This window comes from Chlamydotis macqueenii, chromosome 1 (assembly GCF_036417535.1).
Source record: "Chlamydotis macqueenii isolate bChlMac1 chromosome 1, bChlMac1.mat, whole genome shotgun sequence".
NCBI classification, from domain to species: Eukaryota; Metazoa; Chordata; class Aves; order Otidiformes; family Otididae; genus Chlamydotis; species Chlamydotis macqueenii.
In genome coordinates, this window is record NC_141556.1 from 61680042 (window position 1) to 61697955 (window position 17914).

General features: G+C 41.8%; 1 protein-coding gene across 1 annotated transcript in view; it reads right to left on the reverse strand.

Annotated features, from left to right (window-relative positions):
* The window catches only part of STAB2 (stabilin 2), an 83213-nt gene that overhangs the window by 47173 nt on the left and 18126 nt on the right, over positions 1-17914 (reverse strand). Inside the window, exons 10-22 of the mRNA XM_086754371.1 lie at positions 15218-15351; positions 13333-13415; positions 12568-12717; positions 11289-11432; positions 9794-9856; positions 9582-9701; positions 8901-8954; positions 7641-7721; positions 6575-6727; positions 3526-3588; positions 2636-2719; positions 1341-1427; positions 696-807 (exon numbers count right to left, since the gene is read on the reverse strand). Of these exons, the coding sequence (XP_086610497.1) occupies positions 696-807; positions 1341-1427; positions 2636-2719; positions 3526-3588; positions 6575-6727; positions 7641-7721; positions 8901-8954; positions 9582-9701; positions 9794-9856; positions 11289-11432; positions 12568-12717; positions 13333-13415; positions 15218-15351 (1328 nt within the window). The remainder of the gene's footprint in view (positions 1-695; positions 808-1340; positions 1428-2635; positions 2720-3525; positions 3589-6574; positions 6728-7640; positions 7722-8900; positions 8955-9581; positions 9702-9793; positions 9857-11288; positions 11433-12567; positions 12718-13332; positions 13416-15217; positions 15352-17914) is intronic.

The following is a 17914-nucleotide window of genomic DNA, read 5'->3' on the forward strand; positions in this document are numbered from 1 at the left end:
CAGGAATGATAGGCTGTTTCACAGCAGAAAAGACTAAAAATGGCTTTGTGTATTAGATGTTATATATTCTATAGACTCTCAAATGTAGTATGATTTGACATAGCAGGTTTGACTCATAGAATGGTTTGTGCTGGAAGGGACCTTTAAAGGTCATTTAGTCCAACTGCAAGCACCAGGGACATCTTCAACTAGAACAGGAAATCTGTCAGTAAGTCTGTCAGTATATAGAAGATGACTGCTAGAACTGTAAGCTATTCAGTAGATCAGAAGTTATTCAGTAAGGATCATTATTAAGTGGCCCTAAACACAATCTGTTTATAGAGTTGTTCTTAGATTACATATGCTTGTCATTGGAGGCAGAATCTGTTCTGTCATGGACAATAGCAGACGGGAATGGAATAATAAAGATTTTCTTTTTGGTTACTTATGTGAGGGAGACAGAAATGAAAAGAACAGTAAATTAATATAAAGCGAGCTACAGGCCCTGCAGAAAGCCCAATCAAGTGAGTGAGAAGATTTTCACTGACTGCACTTATGATGTATCCCTTTGAAATAAGAAATGAAAATACTCCAGGAAGATCTTGCTCATCCTCTGTAGAAACTGGTTAGCAAACAGTTAACTCCTGCCTTAATGTTACTATGGTCCAAAAGAAATAGCCCGTGCTCATGGGCTGAGGAAGTGCGGCTGTACTCACCTTTGTCACACTGAGGTCCATATTTGCCAGGGTCTGAGCAGAACTGACAGTGTGAGCCTTGAAATCCCTCAGCACAAACGCAGGTCCCATTTCCATCCAGGCCATCCATGCACTGTGATATGGAAGAGAGGTGATTTCTATGTATAAATTGAAATAAATCTTTATCCTTCACCTGGAGAAGAGACTATATGCCTATCCATATTATGACTATGATGGACTACCAGGAGGAACCTCAGCTTTTATGAAAAAAAAAAATGTTTCAAAGTAAAAAGCTTTCCTTGTGCTTGTACTTTGCTGCAGTCTATTCTACCTTCCTTTGCAATTTTAAAGTGAGAATAGTGAGCTGGGACGTTACCCTGTGCTGTGCAAAGTAAAAGTATCAGAGTGGGTCACCCAGCCCCAGCCTTGCCTGGGTGCTGGAACCATAGAAATCTGCAATTTGGACATCTGAGACAAGACACATTCATTTTCCCTCCTCCATGTGACTAAACCTGAAATTCACAGCCGTCGCTGGACATAAATGGAGAGTGCAGCTCTTGTGAGGCCTAACATTCCTGTCATGCTGAAGTGCTTCAGGGAGTTTGGGGACACAGCCTGTTCTCCCCCCCCGTGAGAGTACAGGGTGCTGCTGGATGCTCTGCTTACCTGCCCGTTTCCTGAGCAGGGTTTGGAGAATCCTCCTGGGCATGGACTGCAGTCAGGGCCAAAGAAGCCTTTGCAACACTTTGGTTCCTGTGAAATAAAGTAAATATCCTCTTTCCCAGTGCCTTAGTGCGGAGGCAGTGCCCAAAAGACAACTCTCCATCGTGTTTTGGCCCTCCAGCAAAGACTTGTAGGGGTAGCTGGCTCTTAAAAGGCTTCTGCTGAATCAGAACCACCTCTGCAATGGCCTTGTTAAAACCGGGTGGTGTGCTGGCTGCCCAAGAAGGGGATACACAGACCATCGGAACCTCCCTTTGCTCTTATCAGACTCGTCAGTGTCAGAAATCCCCGTCCTGTCACCAGTTACGAAGGTGCTTGTGAGTGCCTGCTCATGTTCTGTGCACTCTCACATTTGCCTGTGGGATGCAGTGCAGTTCAGAGGCAGGTAGTCTCCTTTCCATCTGAGATTGGGAACTGGAAGATACGTTTTACCCTAGGGAGATGCCGTGAAAGCTAAACACGCTGCTTTGATCTTCCTCCTTCCCCTCTGTACCAGTGTGGGATTGAGCCACCACACAGCCCTAAATGTTTTTCTTGGCTGCATCTTTTGTTTTATTCATTAATTCGCTGCTTGATCCATTTATTTATCAAGAGCACAGAAAGTGTATTAGAGAAAAACCTCACTTACATGTGTGATTCAAGGGAAATAGGAATTAGCAAAAAGCTCTCAAAGCTAGTGGATTTGTGGACTTCTCTGCTTGTTACTTAACAGTTTTCATGAAATGCAGAAGGCTACTTAGGAGCCCTGGGAGCTGGACAGGTTTAAGTACTTCTCAGGGGCTAACGACTTCTGCGAGGACTAGACTTGCCAAGCAGAGCAAGTGGAGTGTGGGTCTCAGAAGGTTTCCCGTTCATTGTTACCCAATATTGTGTGAAGTCCTGGAACAGGAGGGGCTGGGACCAGAGGGGACCAAGCTGTCCTGTTCTTCACTGGTGAAGCTCTATGGGGCAATGACAACATTTGGGCTTGGAGTCTTATGTGAAAACTCCCGAGTTACAGAGTATGACAGCATTGTTGTCAATAAAGTATGGCAGCTAAAAAACCTCACTGGAATTTGCCAGGTATTTTGCTCTGAGATTTACAGTAGCTCCTCCCAGCTCCCCATAGAAGGATATGGAAACTACATGGACATCTCCAAACATCTCTCAACTCCAAAAGGAAAGTTCACAATAAAAAAAAGACAATATTTTGGAAAACTTCTATATACATTTCACCTTAAGGAACTGTACACTTGTACCTTTATTGTTACATAGCAGAATCTCGCACAGCCAGTTTTTTGAAAGGTTGGGCCTTCAATAATGCATCTCCGTTTTGAGAAAGGCTGGAACATGCACAAAATGGAAACATTAGTATTTCTAAGAAATGTATTATTCTGTGATATAGTCTTAATATCATAACATAATTTAATTGGAGAACAGAAAGCACCTTGTTATAGTGTTGCATTAAAATTTTATTAAATTATGTGTTTTTTTCATAATATGAACTTTCTTTTCATTATTACTGAATAGTGGCATATAGGTTATTACTGAATATGGCATACGGGACTAACTACCAGTGAATATTTATAACATGGGGAATAATATTCCTATGGTAGCTAGACTTGAGAACCATGCAGCCAGATTTGCATCTCTTAGATGCAAAGCAGAAGGAAGATTTTTCAGTCCTTTCTGAAGCTCCTTCTGCAGACAGTTACTTCTGGGAGGATGCTTAATAAAAAATAAATGTTTAACAGATGTGAAGTCTATTTTAAATGCATCCTTCTTCTATTTTTTTTGTTTACTAACACTCAAAGCATAATTGTAGCAATTCTTATTCCTCACCTTTCTTTTCTGCTAAAGCCTATCCAAAACAGATCTTACTTTACCTGAGAAAAGAGCCAGAACTTACATTAAGTCTGTGAGGGATCTTGCAACAGCAAACAAAATAATGCTGAAATTACCTTATTCTTCAATTATTGCTAAAAGAGGCTAAAGTACTGCTTATGTTCATGTTTTTTTAATGCAGTTTCCTTCATTAATATCTGGTTCTTTTGCTTGCTATATTGGGAGAACAATAATCAAGATGTGGTGACCCCTTCCCTCTATGCGTTTTGTACAACTGGGGAATCTGTCAGGAAACATCACTTACGATGGGCGTTGAATCCTGCGGACAGGTGGCTGATGTATGTGATAAACAACTTACGCAGACACCCTAGATGAAAACAATAAGGATAGTCCATTGAAAAGGCATTATACAAACTACTGAGATGCATACTTATAGATGATATACCCTGTAAATTTTAAGTACATCTGTTGTATGACTTTTAACTGTCACATCATGGGTCTGGAACCCAACAGCAGCACAAGGGCTGTATCTGCTGGTTCTGATTTTTGCTGAGTGGTTGTTCATTTCCACCTTCCCCTTTTTGTCTTTCTTTGTCCTTCCCCCACTCCCTTCTTTTAAAGAAATGGCAGCTTCCTAAACAGAAGATAAGCATGGGCACAAATGCACTGTTGTCCTTTGCTCAACCTGGTATAATAAATTAACTAACATTTTCTGAGGGTCTGGTGCAGTCTGTATACTTAATTTTTATGACAAGTCTTTTATTTCTTCCTAGGAAGACCACAAATTAATTGAATCTCTTATATAGACAGTGTGAACAGAAATTTGTCTTGTGAATAGGTGGTGGAGAGAAAAATACTCTGTGCTCTCATGTCATAGATCTGTACTCCACTATCATCCGGTGTTGTAGAACTATTTTTATGTCTTCACCTTTCAGTTGCCTTTTCCCACTAGCTAATTTATCACCATGTGGTGGTGACAGAGACTGGCAATTACAGCACTGGGGAGATATAAGCTCCAGTGGCAGTTTTAAAGGTGAATCCTCTGACAGGCCCAAAGTGCAATAACTTCAGAGAGGCTGAGCCTTTCTGGGTGTGGATATGGAGTTTGTCAAAGCTGCGTTGCTGGTGACTGCTGATGTCTTGCATTTCAGCCAAGTTAGAATAAATCCTTGAGCCATCATCTGATGTGTTGCTTTACTCTGTTTCATAATCAGTGGCCAAGTGACCACGAACCCAAATTATGGCGTTTAGCCGGCAGATTTAACACTGGAATTGCAGGGAAAAAATATAGTACTGGTTTGGATTTAGTAGTCCCTCATGTTGTACAGCACTTTAAGGAATAAAGGAACAGACTTACAAAAGCACTTGAGCATCAAATAGTTGAGGTACCAATGCCACCATGATGTTTTAAAGGTCTGTGGGTCAGATGTATTTTGACACATAAATTTGGGCATTATACAAGCTTTTTGATAAACTGTGTAGTCATGGTTGAAGTTTACTTAGGCTTTTAGATTACCTTGCATTTTTTAAAATCCCTACAAGTGTCTCTTTTCTCCCTTAGAACTTAATAATCTGGCTGATTGCTGTGGAAAGTGTTTCCCACTGTTGGTGTTGCTCTCCCTGCTGCTCAGCGCTGCTCAGTGTAACCTATTTGCTCACTTGGGATAGTCTCAGCCATTGAGGTGTACCTGCTCCCTTCTTTTCCTGAGGATGGGAGTCCTGTCTCTCCCCCTCTGCCACGCCACAGAGAGGGGACAGGAAAACATGTCATGCAAAGTCCAATTTGCCCATTTTTCAGTAGTAGATTAAGATACTCCCTTTGCACGGAAGTGTCTGAAGCATAGACATATACTCCCTTCCACCAAGCCTGCTGTGGGAGTGATGACCTCTGGGAAGAGGTGGAGCAAGATACTGAGTCCGCCAGTTGCTACCAGCATTCAGGTACAGTTACATGGATACATATGTGTTAACATAAGGGTTTCATCTTTACAGATGCACAGTTCTTGTAGATGTGTACAACTGCCAGTTCCCACAAGGTTTGTCACTTTTCACTGGTACAACAAGTAGTATTCACAAGGTGACATTGCTCTTGTTTTCAGAGACTGATGAAGATGAACGATGGCAGGTAAGAACAGCAAAGCCACTGCTTCCTCTGGTATTCTCCTTGGTAGCAGTGCTCTGCTTAAAGCTTTGGATATGTAACTGTATTTTAAACTATGCATGAAGATTTCAAAGGTGACAAAAGTTCCTTACTTCAGTTTAAGGAAGAATTGTTGTGACAGATGCTATTTGTTTTGTCTTTAAATAATTTTTCATGTTGTTGCTTTAGGATTGATCAATGTCAGATGCAGATTTTATGTAGGTTCCCGGTAGGGAATTCAAATTACTTAAATGTAGTTTGAATTTGTAAGGTGTTGATTGCTTTTTGTACAGGAGATTGTGGCTCAGTGCTCTGCCTGGTTTGTTATTATATTGCACATACAACACTTTGTAGTTACTGCCAGAGGTAATAGTTCTTTACTGCCAGCTCTTGTGTTTTCTTCATCAAAATTTGATGCTGTCCAGCTCTTCTGGGAACCTCTTTCAAGGCTGTAGTTCTGGACTGTTGTAAGTTAAGACAGTAAATGTTTTTCATTATTGTACCGGAACTGTTGCTGGTCCAGATGTGTGCTTGAATGTGGTCCAGTAACAGCTCGTTGGAACCACACTTGCTGCAAACTAAAAGCTCGGTCTGATACTCAGTCATCTTACCAGAAATAGTATCTGAATGTTAACAAGTGTAAAGGCCTGTCCTGTGTTACCAAGCTGAACAAAGTATGTCAAAATCCACCCTTTGAAATATGAAAACATATTTTAATTCCTCAATTGAAGAAAACTGGAAAAAAGCAGGGCTATGGGAAATCATAGCTTCTCAAAAGAACATATTTCTAATATATAAAGTAAATTATTACATTGATATTTTATCTTCCTGCATTTTTAGTAGAAATGAAAATACTGAATACTGTGGTCTAAAGTAGTTTTCCTGGGAGCTTGACACAGCTTACCGTGTACTTGTATGCACAGGTGGAATTCAGGAACTGGGGGAAAACATTCAACTGGAGAGACAACACATTTAAAAGGACTAGTGCAAGAAGTAGATGTGTTAAAGTGGCATAGGATGTGCTCATAGGAGTTCCCTGTTCGCAAATTATTTGTATTTGTGCAGTACTGATAGCCAGGTGTATGTCATTGACATACTAATTTCTAAAAATACCCCCCTTTTTATGGGCAATATTGGAAAATGCAGTCAATAGGAAGCTGGAGCACATTATGTGAAGTAGTTGAGAGCTGTTGATTTGTCATGATTTTCTTACCGTTATGACTTGACTTCTTGTCGCATCACACCGATGTGGTAGAATTGGAACAATTGTGGGTGGGATAAGGACTCCTGCAAGAGTATAAATGCGACCATTTTTTGCAACAATATCTGTTTCTTCCATTTCTTCTCCACTCACCAAGACTTGTCCCTATGAAGAAATAAATTATTAATACAATTTTCACAGTTTCTCAACTTCTGATAATTTAATTTCAAGAGGCATGCATATATTGTACATTTTCTTGGACATTGGTCTACAGCAGCAGTATCTAAAGTTTTCCTCTTAATCTGCACTATTAGCCTCTGGAAGTGGTGACTAAAAGACTGGTCAAAATGGGAAGACTACTGATGACTTCAGGCACTGATTTCAGTGGGCATAAGCATGCTTTGGTCCTCTCTCTGACAAAGGGCAAGAAATCGAGAGAGCATCTGTGATCCATACAAATTCACAGGAGGTAAAAAGAAAGTATTCTTCGGCATTTACTTATACAACTGCTCTGCCTTTACAAGAATTTTCATAGATGCATCTCTTCTCTAGAGTGTTGATATTTGGCTAAAATATGCAAAGAACAGAAGAGAGTTCAACATATCACGTAAGTTTGGCTTAGCAGAAGTATCGACAAATTAACACCTTTAAAAAAGTGCTCACTAGGTTCATCAGGATCAGAGACTATAGTATTAAAGGGAATGAGAGAATATCTGTGTACTCTGAAAGGTGTTTAAAATAACCAAAACATGTAACAGAATAATTTAAAATATTTTAAATAATTTTTTAAAATTAAAACTAGGCAGAGGATAAATGAGGATCATTCCTTGACTGAGGCTAATCATAAGAAAAAAGAAACTGCAGGCTGTCCTTATATACCAGTCATTTGCTCTGCATCCTTTATAATGCTAATTTCTAACAGTAAATGGGAATGGCAAATTGAAAATTTCTGCCTCAGTATAGCAAGAAATTCCTCTGCTAATGTCCCCTCTCCTCCCTTTTTTAAATTCCCCCTGGATGCAAACAGCTGCATAGATCGGAGAGAGCTGTTCCCAGGTGAAAGCTGCCTTTGACTTACAGTGCTGGTCCTGTTAAAGTAAATGAACTGCTTCGCCATGCTTCTGATGTGCTCTATCGAGACGAGGCTGGCAACCTCTAGCTGAAATGAACAAAAGTTGATTGAAAGAAATCTGATATAGTTATTCTTTTCAAATCCAGATGGATTTCACAAGAAAGACTACCTTTCTCTTTAGGGTGAGTGAATTACCCTGTCAACTTTTCTTCTAGCTGCATGGGCAGCCTCGCATTGACTAACTCACTCGTCTAACAAAGTTAGAGTGATTAAACTTTGAGCTTGCTGGTTGCTGTATCTGAAGAGCTTGTTGCCCAAAAGGATATTTTTTTCTCCTAGTTCTAGCAACCAGTCTAAGTAAAGTTATCACCTCTCCCTAAAAATAACCCCTATTTGCATCCTTAGACCACTGTGGAAACCGTGGTGCTGATATCCTGTGAAGGGTCTCATGCCCCGCTTCCCTGTGATCCCACTCTGTGCTAGGAATGACCTCCGCCTTGGACACCACGAGCAGGGCCTTTTGCTAAGGATACGAGCACATCCTTCCTTCCCCGCAGCAGGGGCTGGGGCGGGGATGACCTTCAGTCTCCTCTAGCCTTGGTTGCTGGTGGCGTTGCTGGGTTCTGCTCTTTGTTTCCAGTAGGAAAAATCAGGGGGCTTACTTAGAGGATGACAAAAGCACCTCCTTCTGATAAACAGAAGACTAATCTTAGCAGAATAGACTAGAGAGAGCTTGATTTCGATAGCAACAAATACTTTTTCTGCTGCTTGTTCCTGCAGGCCTGCCAAACTAACAGCACCCCTGACAGTGGTTCTTGCTCTGCAGCTGGCTAAGGTAGCAGGTCTATGGTTCAGGATGACTATATATATATATGTATATAAGAATGTATATATATATTTTTTTTTAAATTCCCCCCAACTTGGGCTAAGTCCCTATCACCAAAAGGTATATTTTAAAGTGGAAATAGTTACTTGCCTGCAACAGATTAGTATGACACAACACAGTTTGTTTGCCGTGATTCAAGGACTACCCCATGCCTCCTAGCAGGGTTTTATTTTGATCAGCGGCACTGAGGTGAAAGGTTTATGTTCCCTGTTAGTGACTTTTATGTGACTACTCTTAGTAAAGGCAGAGGCATAGCTGTGGTTCGCAGCCTTGCTGTGCAGCACTGAGTAGAGGTTGTTCTTGGAAAAATTCTGCCTTCAGAGTGGCAAAGGGTTTGAAAATGCTCTTACACTCTGGGTCAGGAAAGCAGCTGTGCTCACCTCAGTATCGGAGACAATGTGGTATCGGACCAGCTCCAGCAACTTCCATGAACCCTGCCAAAGCAGAAAAGAGGACATTTTAGCCCCAAATGAGTCACACAAACCCAGCCTGGCCTATGAGAGGACATGGGGATGAGAATGGCATCACCAGCTGGTGCACCAGAAACCTCTGGGCCAGTGGTGGTCCTCAGCTGGTGGCATGCGCCCTGCCACCCCATGCTCTCCCCCCTACATCACCTTTTATTTTGGCACAGGCCTTTCACAACTTGTTTATGTGTTGGGAAAGGCAGGAGGTGTCCAGGGGAGAGGATGCTGATATCCACCTCCTGGGGCCCCACCAGCAGTGTCCCCCAGCCAATGGGGCCCTTGTGGCATCTGCTGCCCTTGACTTTTCCCATCAGGGGTGACACCTTCCAAGAGAGGGTTCGGGGCTTTGCCATGTGGCTGTCTGGGCTGTGCTGTCCAGGCAAGAGCAGGGGAGTAGGGGCCTGGCATGGGGGATTGTCGTTGCTTTATACAATGGGAGCTCTAGGTGTCGTCTTGATCTTTAATTGTTAGAGATGGCTTAAGCCTAGAGGAGCTTAGCTTAGATGAACACCAGACAATGTGTGTATGTATCTGCTATATATCTCCAAATATATCTAGTATCTAAGACAGGTTTGCATTATAGAAAGAGTATACCTCTGCAGAAAGCAGGTAATCCAGAACCTCAGCTTTCATTTTACTCAAAGCCTCATTACTTGGAACAAAGACTGTGTAAGGCCTGTTGTCCTGCTGTAAATCCATTCCCAGGCCAGTTTTCTGTTTTGGTTTAAAAATAAAAGTGAAATTACACATAAATATTGAAAAATATCTGAAAATAGCATTATGGAATTGCTTTTCTGCATCCTTACCTCTATTAAAGATGTAAATTGACTGTATCTTTCATTATCTTGAAGTACTGACATTATGGTTTCCTGAAATAAGATGAAAGTAAGATTTATTTTAGTTGTGAACATAGAATGAATAATAATTCTTGTAAGACACCTTTTGAATTACTGTATGAGTCTCAGTTATTATAGATCTTAATACATTTGGATTTCCTTATTATTTGTGTGGCTGTGTTGTCTGGAAATGGCTGAGATGGTAGTACTCTTGTCCTGGTGCTATTACTGGCTTATAGTTAGTTTTTCATTGTCCTGAAATACTCTGTGGTCATGGAACATACAAACTGTATGTGTGCGGGGAAAGGGTTATCATCTCTGCATTCTCAAGACGAAAGGGCAGAGAGATAAAATATTTGCAAAAAACACCATATAAGAAATGAACTCTCTAGGAAGTGTGCTAAACAGGGCACCAAACCCAAAATTACCGCTTTTTACAATATTAGCCTGTTGGGTGTGCATTGCTGGTGTGAATGGGGACAATATTTGATTAGAAATATTGTGGCCAGCAGGACTAGGGAAGTGATCGTATCCCTGTGCTTGGCACTGGTAAGGCCACATCTTGAATACTGTGTTCAGTTTTGGTCCCCTCACTACCAGAAAAGCATTGAGGTGCTGGAGTGTGTCCAAAGAAGAGCAATGAAGCTGGCAAAGGGTCTAGAGCACAAATCTTATGAGGAGTGGCTGAGGGAACTGGGATCATTTAATCTGGAGAAAAGGAGTTTCAGAGGAGACCTTTTTGCTCTCTACAAAAGCAGACTGTAGCAAGGTTGGTGTTGGTCTCTCGTTCCAAGTAACAGGACAAGAGGAAACAGCCTCATGTTAGACCAGGGGAGGTTTAGGGTGTATGTTAGGAAAAATGTCTTCACCAAAAGGGTTGTCAAGCACTGGAACAGGCTGCCTAGGGAAGGGAAGGTATTTAAAAGACATGTAGATGTGGTGCTTAGGGACACAGTTTAGTGGTGGACTAGATGTCCCTGCTCCTTGCAGGGGGGTTGGACTAGATGACCTTTGAAGGTCCCTTCCAACCCCAACCATTCTATGATTCTACAGCTTGGCAGCGTGAGGTTTGTGGTTGGACTTGATAATCTTTAAGGTCTTTTCCAACCTAAATGATTCTATGATTATATGAATGTGAGTCTTGCCTGGTATCTGTCCAGACTTCCCTCCTTTTAGTATGTTGTTCTGATATTCAGTGAAATGCACTGATCTTCTTGCCAGTTCCCCAAGGAGCAACTGAAATGCAGTGACTACAACCAAATCCTCCATGGACCTGCCTGGCAGAACAGCAGCTGTTTGCCGTGACAACAGCCTTTCACTCTGAATGTTGGTTCTCTGAGTTGACGCACAGTGGTCAACTCAGTAGAGTTTGTCTAGCTGCTGTCAGTCATCTTCCTTTGCATTCAATTAGTGTGAAACTATTTTAAAAGAACGTCAGATATTGCATGTATAGAGCTTAGCTCACCTCTTTGCTGCTTTTAAATGTTGGTTCCACATTGTCCATGGCTTTGTCAATAATATGCACAATCCCATTGGAAGCAATAATATTTCCCTGCAAAAGTTTTCCTTTCCTCTTTCCTCCTTGGATTCTGATTCTTAATTGATTATCCTGGAAGAAGTCAGGCAATGGATAGTGAGGTCTTTATTATGTAGTTACAACAGAGTGAGTATGCATGTTGAATATGCCAGCACCTGGGCCATTTAAATATGGGGAGGCTAAAGGTTGCTTCCAATGCCTGTCAAGGAAATGGAAAAAATTCCTTTGACTTTGGATCAGGACCATGTTATTTTGTTCCAGAACAGCAAAGTTCAGAAGAGAAGCGGGGACAGGAGAGCAGTGTACCAAAAAGGGCTCTGATGACTGCTAGTAATAAAAGTCTCTCAGGAAATGATTTAAAATGTGATTGTACTGAAGGGGTCAACTCCTGTAAGCTTAAGGGACTACAACCCATTTCCTTATATTATATGTATATTTAAAACAACAAAATGTTGCTGATTCTGCACTGTACTGAAGCCTGCAGGAAACTAACAGGCCTCAGACAGCAACGATATTTTCCTGTTGCAAATGGAGTGTGTACTCATTAAAGAAATAAAATAGATCTCTCTTCTCAGATGCCATTGATCTACTAAAAAACATGAGAAGTACTTGATTTCAGCCTTCATATAGGCTCAAGTTGTTAACAGATATTTAATGGACCAAGAGCAAATAATCCTATACTATAAAATCTTGTATATGAGCTGTAGAGAACAATTATTTTGGACTGTGGGATCAGGCTTCCGTGATGTTTTCTGACATCATATAAGCTGGGCTAATGACAAAATTTACTCCATGTTTTTAATGATAAATTGCCATATGCATTTTATTTATATTGACTTATTTATGCTGCGTCATTCAAAGGATGCCCAAGCTGATGCTCAGTGGGAGGTGGGATCTGCAGTGCAGTTGGTGCTTGCTCGGTGTAAGCAATAGGCACAGGTTTCCAGCTCAAGCTCTGGGCTTTTCCCTCTCCACTCCCCTGCAGATTTAAGATGATTTAATTTTAGCAATCATTTTTAGAGTGGTCTGTGTAAGACCACTATGTCACTCAGGGGTGATGCAGCTCTAAAGGTAACTTTTGTTTTCAGTTATTTTAGGGGGAACTTTGATACTGGCGAGGTTTCAAGTTGTGGAAAGACCATTTGTACTCCTTGTTGAATGAACAGAGAGTAGTATTCTTGCTGAGGTAGGCTGGAAAGCCACTTACCTTTTCTCCCTTTGATATCTCTCCTGACTTGCCGGTCAAAGTATATATTACATTAGTACTATTCAAGCTACTGGTATTCAACTGACCAGCAATTACATGGAGCTTCACGAAGTACTGTGCTTTCTGTTTATTGTTCAGAAGATCCTTTATCTAGAAGAGCAGAGATTTATTTTAATACAGGCTTCATCTAAAAATAAGTCTCACGGTGAATGCTTTTTTTCCTCCACCTGTTACATTCTGAAATGATACGTTTTCTTCTGAAGTGAGTTGATAGGATCTGAACCAAGTGGAGGGCTCTCTTGGTTCAGTTGAGGTCAGATTATACCCTTATGTCCCTGCATGAGCAGTAAGTGCCTCCAGAGTTGTTCTGACTTCAGGGGAAGGTTCTGGATTCCGACCACTTGCATATTAGGCCACTTAAAAAAAAAAATTAAAAAAATTAAATATCCCTTGCATAAAAGGTGACCCGTAGGCCTTCCTGCTGAAAATTCTGATCTTAATTCAGACCCTGTCTCAATCAAGTGAAAAAACCTTGAGCATAACCATGTGAGACCATCCAAAACTTACTCGACTGCATTCTACTCTGACTCGCCGCATTATTATGTTTTTCTTTCAAGCAGGAAAAAGACTGTCTCTGCCCCCTAGATGTGTATGTATGGAGCAAAGAGTTCTGAATCTGTTGCAGCAAAACACTTTTAACACAGATGAGATTTCTGAAGGAGCTGAATCTTCCCCAATTTTAAACCCTCTCTGTTATTTACTTACATTTGTACCTTTGAGCCCCTTGCTTGTCGGTACAAGCACAGTAAATGGTCCCAGAGTACTCAGCGGCCATTCGTAGACATTTTCTTATAAGGAGAGAGGAAAGGGAAAAAAAAATTAAATGGGTATTGAAAAGCTTATTGGAGGAAGGGACTGTGTACTCTGTACAAGGTATGAAGGGCAGAATAAGAAAAAACAGTATCTGTGATTATTAAATGTTATTTTAGATTCTAAAATCCAAGTTGTTGAAAGATGAGAGGCAGATCGGATGTGAAATCCAGGTGCTGCTGCATATTTGACACAGGATGAAGCAAAGCATTCAGAATGTCAGATTCCGTGGCATGCAGACCAGGGTGATGGACATGAAAACAGCATTTCTTTGGAGATGTGTCTTTACAGGAAAACAGCCTCCTGCTTTAAATTAGTTCAGTCTTCATGGGGTGAGGAATATGCTGCTGATAACCTGCTGATAGTACAAATATCAGCAAACACATAGCCGGTAATAAAAACTGGTGCACTGAAAGTTAATTAAAGTTCATTTGCTGCCCTGATGGTATTTCCGTTTCCAAGACAGCAGTATGAGGCCACGGATTCTGAAGTTGAAGGCATTAAAACTTCTAATATTCAGCTCTTTCTAGAGGTTTAAAATCAGAACTAAAAAAATCTTTATAGTCGTTACAGGTACATCATACCAGGGAATAGATCTCAAAATTAATACACTGTCTTACAAAACCATATGGACTATTCTGCTATATATTCTTAGCTTTTGAAATACTCATTTTTGAAATACTCATTTGGAGTGAATGCATTGTAAGACAATCTGTGTGGTTAATGTGTCTGTGTAGCTTCTGGATAGTAAATCAAATGGCACATTTATGTCCAAAATTTAACCAAAGAACATAAAATCTGCATTGTTTTTAAAAAATGGTGGTGCCTAGTATGTTAGTGACTTTTCAAACACGTAGGAGAAACGCACAGAGGAACTGCAACTGAGCTCTCGGTGCTGAAGCAATGGACTTCAATCTTCAGTGCTGAATGTGAAGGTCACTGCCAGGTTTTGTCCTTGGCCAGCTATGGGGATTCTTATTCTGTTCTGGTCAGGAATTCAGAATCTTCATTTTAATTGGTGGGCTCAGTGAAAAGAACTGGGCAGATTATATTTACATATTTACATTATATTTATATTGTATTTACAAATTTAACTCAAAGATCCAGCTTGATTCTAGCAGTGTTTGTTCATAGCTCACACTTGTGGCCATGCAACAGGAGATGATGAGGACGGTTATGCTGTTCTCACATGGTGACAGGAGCAACAGGAAAGAGCTGGAAGCTGCGAGTCCTAAGAAGGGCTCTACCTCACCTCGGCAGACAGTTTGGAAACCTGAAGACCCCCCCAGCTGTGGCCAAGGTGCTCTGGTGTGGGGTTCTGAGACTGATGGAGACCATGGATGGGATCAGTCTCTTCCCCTTGCCTCTTTCCTCTCTCCTGGTGAAAATAATGCCACTAGCTGGGAATCCTGATGTTTTTGGTGGACTTCCCTTCATCATTTTGGATAAAATCTCAATTATCCAAATCAGTGGGGACAGAGAAGGAGAGGAGGTGGGATGATTCCACTTATCCCATTCTGGGAAAAAACCACTGGTGATACCAGATGATGTGTGAGGGGTTGTGGGAACACGTTCAGCACTTCTTGGAAATTCCTGCAGATCACATGGCATGCTGAGCTAAGGCAGCTTTAGGTGGTCAAAGGGAGTCTGCAATGAGTAGTGTGTGTACTGTGTCATGCCGTTAGCAGTACATTCCTGCAGTGAGGAGTGTTGGGGGGAAAAAAAGGGTAAGATCAGCCCACCCAGCAGGAGCTGACTCTGTGGGTGTGTGGTCACTTACCAATGAGAGATAAGGCAGATGTCAGCTTGCCTTGCCACCGTCCTCCTACTTCAGCATTCAGATCTTGGAGGCGCTCCATGATGTTTCCGTAGCACACAAACCCATTCCCCACGGAGCCCCCCTGGCACGTACACCTGTGAAGGGATCATCATTTTAGCTGTGCACTCATGCCCCGTGCTGTCAGTAAGGTTCTTGCTAAACCTGCTCCAGGTGTTACCTATTGCTTCTCTGAAGGTGTTTTCAGGAAGTACCAATGCATTTTAGTTTAGTCTTTGCTTCTGTATGCTGTGAAGTGTGTCAGTGCACAGGGCAGCCTGGTGGCTGCTTGTCTGATGTGAGGCCCTTCTGTCAGCTGGGCCAGAAGGCAGTGGTGTCTGTCTTGCAGGGGTCTTTGAATGGGGACTACGCAATGCCGCTGGCTGTGGTGCAGCCTCTGGTCCCCAGATGTTGTGGTTGCTGGAGCCCATAGAGCCACTGAGCATGCCGGCCTGTGGGCAGGGAGAGGCTATGGATGGCAGCTCATCAGTCCTTGCAGGTTGGGACTGGTAGGAAAAGGCAGGCAGAGGTGTCAGTCCTTTCAACAAAGGAAAGTTTGTTACCCTGCCCTTTAAGTAATGCAACCATTTTGAGCAATGATATTTGTACTTTAACATTATCTTTTTTTTTCTTCCCCTGAAGCTGCTGAAGTACAAAAATCTCATGCTTTTTCAGATGTATGCTTCATGCTGTTGCTGTCTCTGCACTGGAAATAGCATTTAATCCATAATGCCCTGGCTGTCCCCTGGGGACTCCAGCCTGTGAGAGGTGTCAGTGATATATGGGTGACCCAGTCCTGTGCATGTCCAAAGCAGGCTCAGGTCGCTGTTCCCAGGAGAGGGACAGGCAGTGCCTCGAGATGGGCTCAGTGAGGACTGCCTTGGGATGGGCTGCGTTTGAAGTAGCAATCAAGTGTTGCAATCAAGGCAAAATCTAAAGGAAATTTATGGAAGAACAACCACAAGTGTCAGTCTGACATTTTCTGTCCTATGAGGGAGGGAACACGCTTCATGAAAGCAGAATCTTACGGCCATGAAAGACCTCAGCATCGCAAGAGAGGTGGGGAAGAAATTGTTGGTTGTCAATGTGATTGACACGTGCTTGCTATTAGGTGCTGACGGGTACAAATGGTTGTGCATTTCAAAGAGCAACTAGGACTTTTGTATGCCTTGACCTTGTGTCAGTCTAACTGCTCACTGGGGAGCGGTGGTTATTACTTTCTAAACATCTGAACTCTTCAAGCCTGCCTCAACGTGAGGGGCCATCGATGCCTGCTAGTTTTGCCAATCTCAGCTCTTTCTGTTGCGCTCTTCAAAAAAAATCAGCCCCTGCTTGGTGGCGCTTGGGACACCAGCTGGAGGAGTCAGCTCAGTCGTTTACTCATCTTCAGTGCTCAAATTAAATCAGATACTTGTCAACATGTAGCACGCACAGAAAGAAATCCTAACTATATTTAGGAGGCTAAACAACTATATGGTATGTGTTGTCAGCCATTGGCTTTTAATAGTGCCTTTCCTAATTAAGTCTCCAGTATGCTCAGTATTCATATGAGCCCCATCTGTAATGATCCATCTCTCTGGATATTTTTTTTTTCTAAAGGCATCATTACAGAAGGAAAATTACTCCATGCAAGCAAAAGATGTTCCTTATATAACTAATGACCTAATCATTTGTATGTGCTTGTTGTTACAAACACACATCTGCCACTCACACCCCACAATCGTATCAACCTGATGCCAAATCACCTTGTTTCCCAGGTACCGTCTCTACTGCAGCTGTTTCTCTGGTGACAGCAATATTTTTTGGAAATCCTGACAGTCCCTGCAGTCTAGGGGGCTGCATATAAACTCAGAGGGGTGCTAGGATTTTGGCCAAGAGGCTCAAGCTTTGACTCCTCCTGGTCCTGGGTAAAAATAACATCTAAAGGCATCTTAAACTTTTAGGATGTGATTCTGATGGTGAGCTGTCTTCTTCTTAAGGGATCTATTGGGCAGAGGAGCCCAGATAAAGGGTTTAGGGCTGTGAGAGAGGAGCAGCTCCTCCTTGGGAGCTGACCCCTTTCTTCAGATGGGGTAAATATTGCTGTATTGATGTACATAGCCCCCTTCACTTCTAAGTACTTCAGCTTAGGAGGGGGAAGAGAATTCTGTCTTTCTGGAAAAGGGGAGCTCAGCTTTCTGTCTCCATTTAACCTGAAACTTGTATAATAGAGCTTTAGTTTATGAAGCTACTAATTTCTACATTGAAAACATAGTCAGAGTGAAAATAAGAGTGGGATTAAAAAAGAAAATAATTGAGTTTAGCTGAAGGAAAGCCTATTCTGCATGGAAATCTCAGAGGTTATGGTCTAACATGCAATGTAATTCTGCACAAGTTGAAGCTTTATAGCTTTTGGGCAAGGCTGAATGTAATTACTGTGCTGAAGCAACTCCATAGAAAGTGTCAGCACTCACTCAGGGAAGATCTATATGGGAACAGAAAACAGAGACAATCTTGATTTTCCAGGAGGTTGCTGTGTTAGGTTCACAAACTAAATATTTATCTTTTCTACATCTTTGTCTGTGTGAGAGACTTATTTCTGTACAAATAATTTGATTCTGAAGAAAGTAGAAGTGACTATATGGGGGAAGATAACAGCACAACTCTGTCTTTAATAAAAAC